The 15,147-nt window shown below is 36.6% G+C and overlaps 1 protein-coding gene and 1 long non-coding RNA gene across 7 annotated transcripts in view; one reads left to right on the top strand and one right to left on the bottom strand.

The window, feature by feature from the left end:
• Positions 1 to 383: 383 nt before the first annotated feature.
• Positions 384 to 15,147, top strand: part of PPP2R2B (protein phosphatase 2 regulatory subunit Bbeta) — a 499,440-nt gene continuing 484,676 nt past the window's right edge. For 2 of the 6 annotated variants that reach the window (XM_017513236.2, XM_037733006.1), the window contains exons 1-2: positions 399 to 668; positions 789 to 866. In XM_017513236.2, the coding sequence (XP_017368725.1) occupies positions 817 to 866 (50 nt within the window). In that variant the 5' untranslated portion in view covers positions 399 to 668; positions 789 to 816. Of the gene's footprint in view, positions 669 to 788; positions 867 to 15,147 lie in introns of those variants that run through there. The other 4 variants (XM_017513237.1, XM_037733010.1, XM_017513241.2 and 1 more) reach the window with 4 other exon arrangements.
• LOC119468762 lies at positions 8,886 to 13,361 on the bottom strand. Its single transcript, XR_005197522.1, has 3 exons — positions 13,218 to 13,361; positions 12,158 to 12,241; positions 8,886 to 9,368 (listed from the first exon to the last, which is right to left on the bottom strand). It is a non-coding gene; the product is annotated as an uncharacterized LOC119468762 (long non-coding RNA).

Genomic DNA, 15,147 nt, shown 5'->3' with positions numbered 1-15,147 from the left:
GTTAACATATGTATTAGCATTGGCTATATATATTTGTAGAAACGAGGAGTCACTATTACCCAGAACGTTTAGACACATCAAATGTCCAATTGAATCTGAAATAAAAATCCCCTTGGAACAAAATAGGCCACGTTTGTCAGAAAATGACTCCCCAACTCTGTGAGCCACCCCGCCCCATCCCCAGCCTTGTTTTTTTGTTTTTCTCTACTATGCAGTCAGCCTGACTTTGGCAAGCAGTCAAGAAGTGAACAAGAGAGATGGAAGTGCTCTGGGTATCTAGCCCCTTACTGGCCGCTCAACCATGCAAGCTGTGAAACCCAGTTAGGAAAAAAAAAAATGTTGCCTTTCTTTTCCTCTCACCCCCTAACGAACTGCCTCTTTCTCTTCCCCACCATTACAGAAGGAAAACAATCAAAAGCATTAGTATTCCCGTGAAAAGGGCCAGTCACATAGGGGATGACTGCAAGCCCTTCGTAACCACTCCAGGGTGCTGCCAGGGCCTGAGAAGGGACAAACTCCAATTGCTCCAGTTCAAACTGGTCCTGGCATGGTCAGACAGAGGAGACAGAGCAGTGATTCACAGCAGGACGTGGTGCTTGCAGACTGACCGTGGTGCTTGCAGTCTCTCAGGACTCATTAGGGTCTCTTCTCTGACGAGATGATACCTGGTGTGCAAGTCTCCTTTTAGAAATGCATAGATTCTGCCATATATTTATTTTCTTCTTGGCCTCTTAAGAACAACTGGGAGCTCTTACCTAACCTGAAGTGTCTCCTTGTATTGCTTTCAGGAATTGGGACGCTCACTCAGGACACACTATGGTGCTTCAGCCAAGTGAAAGGCACTATCGAGATTGGAACCACAGAAGGTAGGAGAAACCCCCATATCCTTTTCCTTGCCTCCTTGGGAGTTTGTGCTGGTTTCAAAGTTAAAAACTTTCATCTTTGCTTCCATGAATCTAAGTCCCCACACACCCCAGAATTACGTTCTAAGCTAGAAATGGATTTAATAATTTCTTTCTCTCCTGTTTTTTTTTGTTTGTTTGTTTTTCCTGGTGAAATTTATTTTATTCCCACCAATGAGGCAGCACTGAAATGAACTTTCAGTAAAATAGGTTTGCAGAGACAGAGGCTAAACTAATCATGCCTTGTTTCAGGATGGTCTGTCAGCACTGTAGAATTCTGAGTCCAAACATTTTAAGACCATCAACCATAAATCTCTCCTTCCATTCTATGTGGAGGATCACTGCTTATACATGAAGCGCAGAGGGAGATTGGAGAATTCAAGTCTAGTCATATGACTTATGGGAACATTGAATCCCAATCTTGGCATATAATTGCCTTTCTGGTTCTCAGGAGACTTTTCTATTCCAGGGCCCTTTACCTGGGATAATGCATTAGATTTCCTCCTCCTGAAAAACTTTTAAATTTTCTTTATTTTCTTCTTTTGTAAGCCTGGACTTGGAGACCTCCATGACTCTCCCTAAGGGTGTCTGCCTTACAAAACACTGAATGATAGGCAATTGGAAGGAACTAGAATAGCACTTCTGGGTGTTTTAAATCATGGTTTAGCTTTTCTAGCAGAATGCAGTAGGGCTTGTCTGAAACAGATTTTGCTGCTTTGATGGTAGGTTTACATTCCATTCCAGATGTGGTAAAACACAGGTCTAAAACTATTTTTAAAGAATGATGAAGTGAACACTATAATCAAACTGACATGCACAAATACATGTGAATTTCTGGTCATCCTGTAGTATTTCAATTCCGAGTAAAACATAATTTGAGTAAAAATTAATCCGATAATTTGAAAAGGGTAGTTTATTTACAATTTTGCCATAATTTCTTTTTAGAGAATCTAATAGTGGGTGACCAAAAACCAAATACTCTATGTTTACAAAGTAGGAAAAAGCACAGTAAAATAAGTTAATAAATACATCTATATAAAATTAAAAGAAATTGATGCAATGACTGCACATATTTATAAAGTACAGTGTAATGTTTTGATGTGTGTATATTGTGTAATGATATCAAACCAAGATAATTAGCATATCCATTACCTCATACATTTGTCATTTCTTTGTGGTAAGAAGATTCAAAATCCTTTCTTCTAGCCTTTTGGAGATAACAGCATATGGTATTGTTAACCATAGTCACCCTACTGTGCTATAGAACAAAACTTATTCCTCTGATCTATGACTTTATACCTATGGACCAATCTCTTTCCAACTTCCTACCACTCCCCCAGGCCTCTGGTAAACACTATTCTGCTACTGTCTACTTCTATGAGATCAACCTTTTTAGATTCCTGATATGAGTGAGAAAGTGTGGTATTTTCCCATCTGTACCTGGCTAATTTCACTTAATATAATGCTTTTAGGTTTATCCATGTTGCCACAAATGACAAGATTTCATTTTTTTATGGATAAGTAATATTCCATTGCATATACATATATATGTATATATATATATATATATATATATATATATATCTCACATTGTATGTATCTATTCATCATCTGTTTATGGACACTTAGGTTGAGTTCATAATTTGGCTATTGTGACTAGAGCTGCAATAAACATGGGAGAGCAGATTACTCTTCTATGTACTGATTTTATTATTTAAATATAGACCCAGTAGTAGGATTACTGGATCTAAAATTATACTTGTATATAGAATCCTTTATTTTTGAGATGAATTGTCAAATAGAGCCTTACAAAAAAATCCTTCTAAAGACCCATGAAGACATAGAAAGTTATCAATCTCATTTTATATCACTTAAAAAAACTTTGTCTATCTTCTAGCACTGTGCTAGACATTAGAAACTTGTTTAAAAGGAAGGAAAAAATGATCTATTCTCTAACCTCATGGATCTTAAGAAAACAAAGTTCAAGTTAATCTGTTGTTTTAAATTTTGGCCATGATTCAAAATCACTTGAACTTTTTCAACAATAGACTCCCAGGTCTCCAAGAGCTACTGCACTAGGGTTTCAAGGATTAGGGTGATACAATGTGTTTTAATTAGTTTACTCAGTTAATTCTGATGTAGCGGACTGGCATTGGGCACCACAAGGCTAGATGACTTGTTCCAAGTTATCCATTATTCTCTTACTCTGCACTTATATCTTGTCCTTGTTACTGGCTTCCCGTTGATTATGAGAATTCTGAGTGTCTGCTTTAACTATAGGTCTTACCAGCTGCAGACTTATTATTTGCTTAAGACAAATTAATAAGATAATACAGATACAGCACTGGCGGCCACAGTGCTCAATACTTTGTAAGTACTTGATATTTGTAAGCTATTATTATAAATACTATTATGATTAGACCCTCATTGTAAATTAATCTTCACCAAAACCTTATGACAGGGAAGAATTTTTATTTCCCCTTTACCTAGCAGGATATTGAAGTTAAGCAAACAAACAAAAAATATTAAGTACATTGCCAAAGACACTGTAGCTTAAATATGGGTGAGGTAGTTTTCAAATCTAGTCTTTGGGACTCCAAAGTCCCTACTCTTTAAACATTGTTTTGAAAATAGAGATTCTGACTTAGTACTCTGGAATGAGGGCTGGGAATGTGCATTTTGCACACATGCCTTTAATCATGAATACAGGTGAACTGACGACAGGTTTAAATGTTTACTGTGCATGATACAAAAGTAGCCTGCTTGAACTGATTGTTAATTGGGTCAGAGTCAGGATCAAAATGACAGTCAATCACTATTTTGTTTAGAAAATGCACTTTAAAATAGCGAATAAAGGCAGACACTTTTTAAAAAGAAGAATTAGGCTGGTCACAAACACACAAACACTGGCGTAGAAGTTCCCTGGCCAGCACATCTTAGATGTCATTTAACCTCCACTAATACTGCCTCAGTGGAAATTGAATGTTTGTTGACTGAGTTAATAAATGACTTTCACTTGCTACTGGTTAAAAATCAAATTTCTTTTGGTTTAATTGGCTTAATCTACCCAAGTTAATTTCCTATATGATCGAAGTCAATAAAACTTATTCGGCTTTCCCTTCCAGATTACTTATTCCTATTAATGGCTTTTTCTATTTCAGTTCTATCACTTTCTAGCTGGCTACCTTGGCAAGTTAATTAATGTCTCCACACTTCAGTTTTCCTCATGGACAGAATGGGGATAATAGTATAGTTATCTATTATGCTATAAGGGCTAGGAATGTGTGTGTGTGCGTGTGTGTGTGTGTATACACACATATATATATGTGTATATATATTATATATATGTGTATATATATTCTATATATTATAATATATACATATGTATACATTGTATATATATTATATGTGCACATATATAATATATATACACATATATGTTATTATATATTAAATATATGCATGTGTATATATATTTTATATGTATACATGTACATATATGTGTATATATTGTACATATATAATATATTACATATATAACACACATGCATAATATATATGTATGTGTGTGTGTGTGTGTGTATATATATATCAGACCATTACCAGTAGATTGTTGTAAGATGTTCAAATGGCATCTTGGTGCAAGATATTTATGTGGATCTGAGGTATCAAGTAGTAGACTAGAACTTTTTCACATGTCAAATTATTCTATAGGTCTTTAAATGAATGATACTGTGAGTTCAACAATAAACATTTAGTGAGTGCTTACAATATCAAACGTACTGCCTCAGAAAGTGAGAGGGTTGTAAAGATAAATAAAATATAGTCCAAGCTCTCAAGAAATGCACCATTGAAGGAGAGACAGAATATGGACCAGAAAAATAAAGTATCATATCAAACAGAACACAAGGTAAAGTGAGCTACGGATAAATGTGCTTAGGCTAAAGCCTACAATGCTTTGACTACCAAAAAGGTAGGAATCTCACACATTTGGGGGAGCAAAATAGATTTGTGGGAAGAAAGCCTTTAAAATAAACCTTAAATAATTTCTGAAAACATAACATTGTTTTATTTTTCTGATTTTTCTGATTACTAAAACAACATATTTTCAGAGTAAAAAAGTTTAATTTAACCAATAAAAATCAGAAAATAAATGTCATTCATAAACCCACAACCCATAGGTCAGCACTGACAAAAGCTTATGGTATATTTTTCTTTTTTGTTTGTTTGGGTTTTTTTTGTTGTTTGATTGTTTTTTCCAGCACAAGTGACACAGAATATGGTATATATTTCTAACCTCTTGATTATGCATATATGGTCATTAATTGATTCAGTCAATAAACAAGCACTATGTGTCAAATGCTGTGCAAGGAACTGATTAGTTTATACCACACAATATCAATATGATTTTTCTTTACCAAAATGGAGTCATAATGAAAATAATATTTTGTCAATTGATGTTTTTACTTAACAATGTATAGGATTATCTTTCATATAATGAGAGGTATGTATACCCTAGTTTATTTACCTATAATTTCAATATTTATAACATTGTTATGAATACCTAACAGTATAATCTTTACATTTATCCAGAAAAAGCAGTGAGATATAGTAATTAAGAGTATATGTTTCACAGTTAAAAATACCTGGTTCAAATTTGGCTTCACCTACTTACAGGCATGGAGTAAGTTACCTAACATTTTTTGTGATTCTATCTCCCGATATGTAAAATTGGGATAATAAAAGCTATCCTGAAGAATTCTTATAATATAATTAGATATATACTTTAAACAACATGGCACATAGACACTATTCAATAATTATGATTAGCTACTGTGATTATATCTCTGGGACACATTCTCAAAAATACCATTCCTTGGACAAGCTTTATAAGAAGTCTGATGAGAGACAATGTGACTTTATTAGAGTGGAGAAAGTACACATAAAAAGATAACAGGCTCCATACACGTTTTGGAGGCAATAGGCTAGATTTTAGGGGAGAAGTAAACTAAGGAATTAAGATGGTTTTCAGGTTTTAGCTTTTTAGCTTTGAACAATTGGGTGGTCGTGGGCACCAGTTATTAACACTGAGGAACCTGAAAAAAGAAAGATTTGGGGAGAAAAATACTGAGCTTCATTTTGAAAGTAATTAATGTTAAGTAGCTATAAGATACAAAGGCATAAACATCAAGAAAGAAGTTGTGTATATACGAGTCATATATATGTCTTAAAGAGACAATCTGAGAGATACAGATGGAAACTGGGAAGCCTCAGCATGCAGATGGTATTTGGAACCATTGAACTGAATGGGATCACATAAGTCATTGCAGATCATGTGGACATGCAGTCAACAAACGATTTGCTGATGCCCTAAACTTTCACTTCTACTGCTGGTTAGGATGCCATCTAAACACTGTTGACTTAGTTTAGTTATTGGAAGATACTTGCACATTAAAGTCTCTGATTTACCATGTGCAATGCTTATATTTGATTTGCTTAGCAGGCATATTTCATATATGATTTCATTGCATGGAATTTTATATTATTTCATCATTAGAAGTACTTTACATGCTGGAAATTGCCCACTCGATATCAGACAACTTCTTGAGACTTGATGTCTGATTTTGTACATGGGAAAAAGAATTATCTGGTGGGGTTTCCGTTTTTATCCCAGCTATAGCATATAACCATTTTCTTTACAATACCACAATTCTGGGGTGCTTTGTTCCTCATTCTGCAGTTCTTTGATGTCCCATGAATAAGATGAAGTAATCTTCATCTTATTCATGGGAAATAATTGTGGCATTTATTCTGTTTTGCTACATGGGCATAACATTTTTCCTTCCCTCCCTCTGAAAAGATCACTCATATAGAGGGAAGGATGAGGCATTCTGTCGATTCCACTTTCTAATGAAAGAGAAACATCAATTTGACTGTCAATGCGATGTGAGGTGCGTTTCATATACCCTAAAGTAAAAGCCAACAACTGTGACTTCCTTGCAAAGAGGAATCCTCTACCTATAACATTTGCAAAAATGTTTCATCTTTTTATGGATGTTTAAGAAATTTGAGGATTATAGGAATGATTTTTCAGCTTCCCTTCGATGAATATGACTCTTGGCTGTCACCAGAAAAAAAGAAAATCCAATTGGGTTGTCTCAAAGCAGTATAAAGACTTGTGACCTTCTCCTCATTTTACAGAAAGAAGTCAGTGATTGACAAATAACCTTTCTTAGATGTTTAGATGTTCATTACAATAACTGTAACTTCACCCTACAGATCTTAGCCAAAATGATGTAAAATGGACCTTTACTTGCCTTGTTCTTCCCACTCCTGAATACAGGGCAAAGTACTGGCACTGTTAGGAATTCCCATTTCAGGGAGAAGAAATACTATCTTTTTGGACAGAAGCTTTCTATGTCAGCAACTCAAGGGGATTTTTAATTAGGTACCAATTTGAAATCAGATAATCCCTCACTTTCAACTTGGTTCAGTTACTGAGTTAGTGACTTTGGACAGGTTACTAAATGATTTTCAAACCTTATTCTGCATATGAATCCCCTGGGAAGAGTGTTAAAATGAATATTGCTAGATTCTACCTCTAGAGATTCTGATTCACTAGGTCTGGGACGGAGTCAAAGAACCTGCATATTTCACAAGCTTCCCAAATAATTCTAATAGTTTGATCCAAGAGACACATTGAGAAATTCTGTTCTTTCTTTTCTTACATCAGAGGGCTATTCTAAGAGCAGAGAAGATAGAAAATCTGAAGCTGCTTTGAGTGCATTTAAAGGAAACCAGAATGCCAATAAATATGAGATACTGTGCAACCAAGTTCTCTACCTCAGGGACTGAAGGGAGTGAAAACTCTCTCTCTGTGTATCAAAAAGAAGTGGAGATCTCTTCTCTGCACCCGGTAGGCTACAAAGGTATTTCCTATGCAACTTCACTTTGTATGGTGCTCCAATCTGCCAGAAGAAAAATTGGAATGATTATGAACATTGGAATGTTGTGCAAGATGAAAGCATTTTTTCTCAGCTGTGATGGAGAATGTCTTGGTGTGAGAAGGCTTGCTGTACTCTGCAGGTGGGCTGGTGAGAAGTGAGCTCTGTGGAGGAAGGGAAGCAGGTTCTTTGCGTAACACCGAAGGCAAACATCCTGTTCTCTTTGTAAGCGTTAGGTAATTAAATATTTCCTAGCCAAGAAAGAGAAAAAAAACTCCATGGCTATTTATTTCATCCCTTCCCTAATGCCAATCACTTTAAATGTGTTTAATTAACAACTATTTATGGAGCGCCTACTATGTGCTAGGCACTGGGCTGGGTAATGAGGCCAGCCATGGACAAAAGCCTGCTACTCCCCTCCAATAAGCCCTGAACACTTTCCTGAAGACATCACCCAGCATGGTTTTTAATGACAATCCAATGTGATTGTGGAAAGTGCTAGAAAAAAGTAAGTTACCCAACTGACACTGGGAACAGAGCACAGAAGGCTTGCTAGAGTAAGATTGGCCAGATTGGAAGTCAATCAGAGACCTAAAGTAGGAACAGGAATTAGCTAAGACTTCTGGGTACATAGACCCACATTTTATTCATGGTTCAATTATTCTCTCGGGCTATTTGCTCAGATTCCCTGGGTGATCGCCAACTTGAAAAAATGAAAGGATATGTTAATAAGATCTTTGAAAGTGCTGCACAATACCTGGCCAGGGTAGAGTAATAATAATGATAATTCTGTTTAATCAGGCTTCACAAGACCAGACTCCTTGATGATTGCTTTCAATGTGTTATCCCATTCCACCTTTGCCACAGTACTAAGATATGAGGCAGGTACCAGCTTAAGCCCATTTAATAGTGGAGGAGATTGAGACTCAGAAAGCATAACAACTTAGCCATTTGCACAGCAGTCTGACCTCAGAGTTGGTGTTCTCAACTACTGTGATAGAGCACTCCTGGAAAGTAGCCTGATACCAAGCAGGGGCTTAATAAGTATTTATTGAATGAATATAGCCTTCAGTAACTAATAAATGTCAACCAACCAAAAAAATCAATATTACCATTAATACAAAAATAATGGATATTTTTAGATAATAAAAAAGCTCATTCAAAACAATCCATTACAAATACATAAGTCTTTTCTTTTAAAAAGTATGGGTCATATATGTCTTATAGCCCATAGAAGATAACTAGAATTGGTCTTGCCAACAAAGAGATAGTATAGATATTATAGATAGTAGACCTATTTTTCTTTATGAGGAGATTAAGGCAGCTAGAGATAAGCTTTAAATTGCCCAAGGTCCTACAGACAGCAGAAAGCAAATTTTTAAATCCTACACCAGAGATTATTCTACTGCTCATCTTCCTCTGGATGCACAACTGTGAGTTTAAGACATGGTTGACTGTCTTGAAGATGCAGGGCACAGGACACCAAGGCAGCTCAAGGGAAATCCATCATGCTTTCAAGATGCTTTCAGCTGCAACAGAAAACTTCTGTCAACATATCTGGAATAGGAAAAGAATGATCTCTTCCTCAGTTCTGCGAATATCCATTGAGCACCTACTATGTAGTCAGCATTCTAGGCACTGGAGATTCAATAGTGGACGGGCTAGACAATAAGTATAATAAACAAGTGGCATTAAAATATGAGGCTATAAATACGAGAAAATAAACCAATAGGGAGTACAGGGATGTGGTGTTCTCTTTTAAATAGGACGGTCAGGACTTCATGCAAATGACATTTGAGGAGTGAAAGGCAGAAGACAAAGAAATTCATTGTGTGACTATCTGGGGAGGAGAGGTCCAGGTAGAGGAAACAGCCAGTACAAATTCCCTGAGCCATGAGCTTAACTGGTATGTTTAAAGACTGGACTTGAGGCCAGTGTGTCTGAAGTTGAGTAGGCAAAGGAAGAAGTTGTGAACGATGGAGACAGATGACGGCAGACAGATGCAAGGCGGGACCTTATAAACCATTATAAATACTTGGTCTCCTGCCTGAATGAAATAAAGAGCCACTAGTTGAAAAATGCTCTTTCTAGCAGCAGCTCAATTAACGGACCACTGTCAGAAGAAGGAATTAGTTGAAAGGTTATTGCAATAATCCAGTTTTTCACATAATAAGTCACAAGTCAGGGACCCCCCAGAGCTGATAAATTCCCTAGGTGAAGCACAACATAGAGAACTCAGATCTTCTCTATCTCTCTGCTTTGCTGTCCTTGGAATGTCAGCTTTGTCCCAAGACAACTGCAGCAATTCTGGATGTTACTCTGAGATAAACCAACAATGTCAAGTGAAAGGACATTCTGATTATTTTTTAAAGCAAGGAACCTTTTCCCTCAGATATCCCTAGAAAATTTCTTTTGATGTCCCCTTTGCCACAGTCTAAGTCAAATGCCCACTTTTAAACCATCCATTGGCAAGGAGAATGGGAGTAGGCTAACTAGCTTTATACAAACAGGTTTGCACCTGAGTTTGGTATAGGATCATCATCCCTGAGTGGAAGATACTACAACAAAATCTAGACTTTGCAGCAAGGAATGAGGGTGCAATTCAAGGTAGTCTAACAATAGTATCAGCTACAAGAAAAATGAGACTGATAAGACTTAACTAATTCTATTGCTACCACTGTGCAAAGAATGGTGGGTCATTGACTTATTCTTTGAAAAACGTGGCTCAAGCAAATCGAGACACCAAGCTCCTCTAGACTGACTTGTCTTGAAACTGGGGCCTGGAGTGTGTGAGAAAATTATTTGCCTTTTTGTAAATGTTGCTAATTAATCAAGCTCAGCATCATCCTACTTACTTCCTATGTTATTAGTTAATGGAATTTAAAAGCCAAGAATAAATAATTAAGCACATGGACACCGTGGGATGGTTCCTGTTTTTTTGCTCAAGGTTTCAAGTAACCGTTGTGACTTTTTCTTAGTATATTTATTTTTAGTCTATCATACAGAGTTTTAAAAAAGAGAGTATAGCTAACTTTATACCAATTTAGTTGGAGGTAAAAATATTGAATTTTATTCATCCATGTATTCAGTAAATATATATTAGGCAGTAGGTGCTGGAAACACAGCAGCCCTCAAAATAGCCACAGTCCGTGGTATTAATGGAACTCACATTCTAGTGCAGAGATCAACAATAGAAAATGCAAGCTTACAAAGACACAAGATATTTTCCCATGATGACACATGCTATAACGAATATAAAATGTGCTTGCGTGGGAGTGGCTAAATGAAGGAATGAGGAATGGCACATTACATGGCTTTTCTATGAAGGCTTTTCTGAAGAGGTGACATTTAAGCTAAGAGGCAAATAGTGAGTAGAAACCATGTTTAAAAAAACTTATGGGAACAGTGGTTAGACACAGGAAACAAGTGCAAAGGCCCTGAGATAGGAACAATCCAGGCATGGCTGGAAGGAAGCCCAGGATGACTGGATCATCAATAGGGGAAGAGTCTATGTTGAGGTTGTGGAGGGAAGCAGAGGCAGGTTCAGTTGTGAGCTTTAAAGCCATGGTAAATACTTGTGTCTTATGCTGGGTACAATGAAAAGCTTTCAGGATTCTAAGCATGGAAGTACTCCGATGTTTTAGGCCCTGAATCCTAGGGCATTTCGCCTCAATGGAGAATTTTCAATAACATAATCTTCCTTATAGTTGTATTGTGAGAATTAAACCTCACCTCTAAACTCAACTATTTTTCTTTGCTTTGTGTTTGCGTCCAACCTAGAGGTTTTCATACCTCATCTCTCATAGTAAAATGTTGTCTGTGGTCTGAAGCTCATTGTGGTATCTTTGCCCAGGACCAATCGGATTTTGTGAATGTTACAGTGTTAGTCAGTGCCCAAAAGTGATTTTCAAGGCATTGTTGAGATCACTTAAATTTGGGGGGTCCTTAGACCTGACCATGTCCTTTCAGTTTATAGTTTAGGGAACTTAAGATCTATTGTTTTTTTCATTTTATTTTTTTTACCCTGCATGACATTTTCATAATTTTATTAGCTGTTTCTTAAGGGTCATTATTATATATTGTCTCATGGGTGATTTTTTTCTGATTGCGATTTAAGGCAACCTTTCCCAAAATTATGGCACAGTTATTTCTCCATGTGCGCTTCTCAATCTACACCATTAATCAAATGTACCAGGTAATTTTAATGTTGGCAGGTCTATACCAATGATATTCAAGCAGTAATGATTTCCAAATATTGATATTAAGTGCCTATTTTCCAAGGAAAACTGACGGCAGTTTTTTACAGCTTACCATTCATGCATGCTTCAGAATTTATGTTCCTGTTCTTTTTTTAGTCAATGATTCATGTAAAGCACAGCTTCTCATCAGACATACCTGAGAGAGAATATTTTTCTAGTAAATGTTTTACAGCTTGCTGAAGATAAGATGTCTTTTTAAAATATTGCTATTTAATAGCAGTTTATACCAAATTCATGAAACTAAAACAGAAAAATTAACAGACTTTATTTTCAAAACAACCAAAATATTACTGTTTAAAAACGGGCATTTTTTTCACATAAAGTAATACTCTTTGTGTTTTTAATGGAAACTTGAGGATATTAGAAGGACTTTATCATAGTTAAAAGAATGAACTGTGAACAGATGGCCTGGATTTGAATCCCAATCCGACAACTTTCTGTGTCCCTTTGAATAGATTACGTAACTTTATTTTGACTTAACTTCACTTTACTCCTCTATAAAATGGGATAATAGTAGTTTCTCTTTCATAGACTTGTAATGAGGATGAAATAAAATAATCCACACAAAGTACAGAGCTTGTGCTGATGAAAACACAGATTATAAGAAAATAAAAATGACTCATCATTCTATGACCCAGATCATTTTTTTAATGTTTAATATGTGATAAGTTTAGTAAACTCTCTCTAAATGAACTTAAAATGGCCATCAGATCCATGTGTTTACTAAAAAAATGATTTACACCTGGGTGCACACAAAGATTACACTTCATCTTTGAGAAGAGCAATAAACATCTGTAGAGGGTTCTAGGCTCCACTTCTACAGACATGATGTCAGAGCAAGTGGAAGAAAATTACAGACAGCTAGTTGTCTCTACATTACCAACAAACATGAACAATTAATTAGCACTTCTTACACCTAATCAAAGTATTGTTTGCCCACATGATGTTAATGAACAAATAGGCAACTGTGTGATTAAACACTTAGATTCATAGCGTGTTGGAATTTGGAGGAAACTGGAAGATCTTTTCTAATCTACCCACTTATAGATAGAGAAGGTGGGGTACAGAAAGGAAAACAGACAATGAAGTTATGAGTTTCCTTGTCATATTACCATTTAATGTTTCCACCACTCTGGTTCCCCTGAGGCATTATGGGATTAGAGTATCTGATATCCCTTCCAGTAAAGAAACAAAGGAGTATTACTCAGCCTGGAAAAAGAAAGAAAGCCTGTCATTTGGGACATCACAGATGAATCTAGAGGACATTATGTTAAGTGAAGTAAGCCATGAACAGAAAGGCAAATATCAGATGATCTCACATCTGTGGAATCTAAAAATGTCAAACTCATAGAACCAGAGGGTAGAGTGGTAGTTACTAGGGGCTGGGTAAGTGGAGGTTGTGGATACAAGGAATACAAAATTTCAGATAGACAGAAGGAATAAATTCAAGAGTTCTTCTGTTCAACATGGTAACTATAGTCAAAAACAAGGTATTGTATACTTGAAAATTGCTGAGTAGATGTTTAGTGTTCTCATAAGTAAACATTAAGTATGTGAGGTAATGCATACGTTAATTAACATAACTTAGCCATTCTAAAATGTATACATATTTTAAAACATCATGTTGTACACCATAAATGTAGACAACTCTTTGTCAATTAAAAATAAAAACCACCAGCCAGGCACAGTGGCTCACGCCTGTAATCCCAGCACTTTGGGAGGCCGAGGTGGGTGCATTACCTGAGGTCAAGAGTTTGAGACCAGCCCAGCCAACATGATAAAACCCCATCCTACTACAAATACAATGATTAGCTGGGTGTGGTGGCAGGTGCCTGGAATCTCAACTACTCAGGAGGCTGAGCTAGGAAAATCACTTGAACCTGGAAGGCAGAGGTTGCAGTGAGCTGAAATCACACCACTGCACTCCAGCCTGGGTGACAGTCTCAAAAATAAATAAAATAAATTAAAATCCTCCTGACCATCAAGCAGATGTTAACATTTTCTATCTCCATTGTATCATCCAGCTGTTTTCTTTAACCTAGATGGTGATTAAATGGACAGATATGAAAGGAGGAAAGATAGTAGCCCTCCAAGGGCCTTGGTATTGTCTTTTGGCCAACACGCAGGCTAATCACATCAGCAGAGGGGTTCAATACATGTATTTGGCTCTTGATGAAGCCTGGCTCCTCTGGGCTTCTCTAAGTCTTCCTCAGAAACTGCTGACATTTCCCAACTTCTCATGGGCAAGGGAATTTTGATAATACGAAAAAAAAATCATAATTAGAAACGGCTTTCTAGTAGTTCAAGAAAGGCATTAAGACAGGAGCCATATCTATCTTATTTGTCTAATACAGTGCCTGGCACTTACTGAAAGCTCAATGAACTTAACATTGAAGAAAAATTATAGTCAGCACTGAGCACATCCAGCATTCCAGGTGCTAGGTTCCTGACGTGTCAAGCACTTTCTAAGGTCTCACTTCTTAGCAGAGGCTACATGACACCATAATGAAGAGCACAAGCTCCAGAAAAGCTCACCCAGGTTTGCAGTCCAGCAAATCTGCTATATGAGTATGGCATTTAATTTTAATCTGTGCCTCAGTTTCTTCATCTGTAACATAGGAATAATAATCGAAGGCACATCCAGGGCGCTTGTGTGGATTAAATTAGCTTACATGTATTTACATCACAGCATGGAATACAGTCAGCATTTGGTAAATGCTTGCTCTGTCATTATTTTGTTAGCATTACTTAGCTACTCACTCCATAGGCCCTGTAAAGGAGATATTCTGATACCTAGATTTTGGCAGAGGAAATTGAGATTTGAAGAGCTTAAAAAATGGAATGTTTCTACGAAAATTACCATTAGTCACTGGAAAACCTATGATTTAAACCTAGAAGGTAAACATTCAAGGGACTCAATAATGGTTCTCTGTGGTGGTTAAGAGAGCAGACTTAACCACCTGACTCTGGAGTCAGTCTGTCAGGTTTGAATCCAGCCCGAATCAGGGCCCTGTTATTACCAGATGTGGATCCTTGAATAGG

Source organism: Cebus imitator, unplaced genomic scaffold (assembly GCF_001604975.1).
Source record: "Cebus imitator isolate Cc_AM_T3 unplaced genomic scaffold, Cebus_imitator-1.0 Scaffold489, whole genome shotgun sequence".
Classification (NCBI taxonomy): domain Eukaryota; kingdom Metazoa; phylum Chordata; class Mammalia; order Primates; family Cebidae; genus Cebus; species Cebus imitator.
The sequence above is the reverse complement of the archived record's forward strand: the minus strand, read 5'-3'. Positions and strand labels throughout refer to the sequence as shown.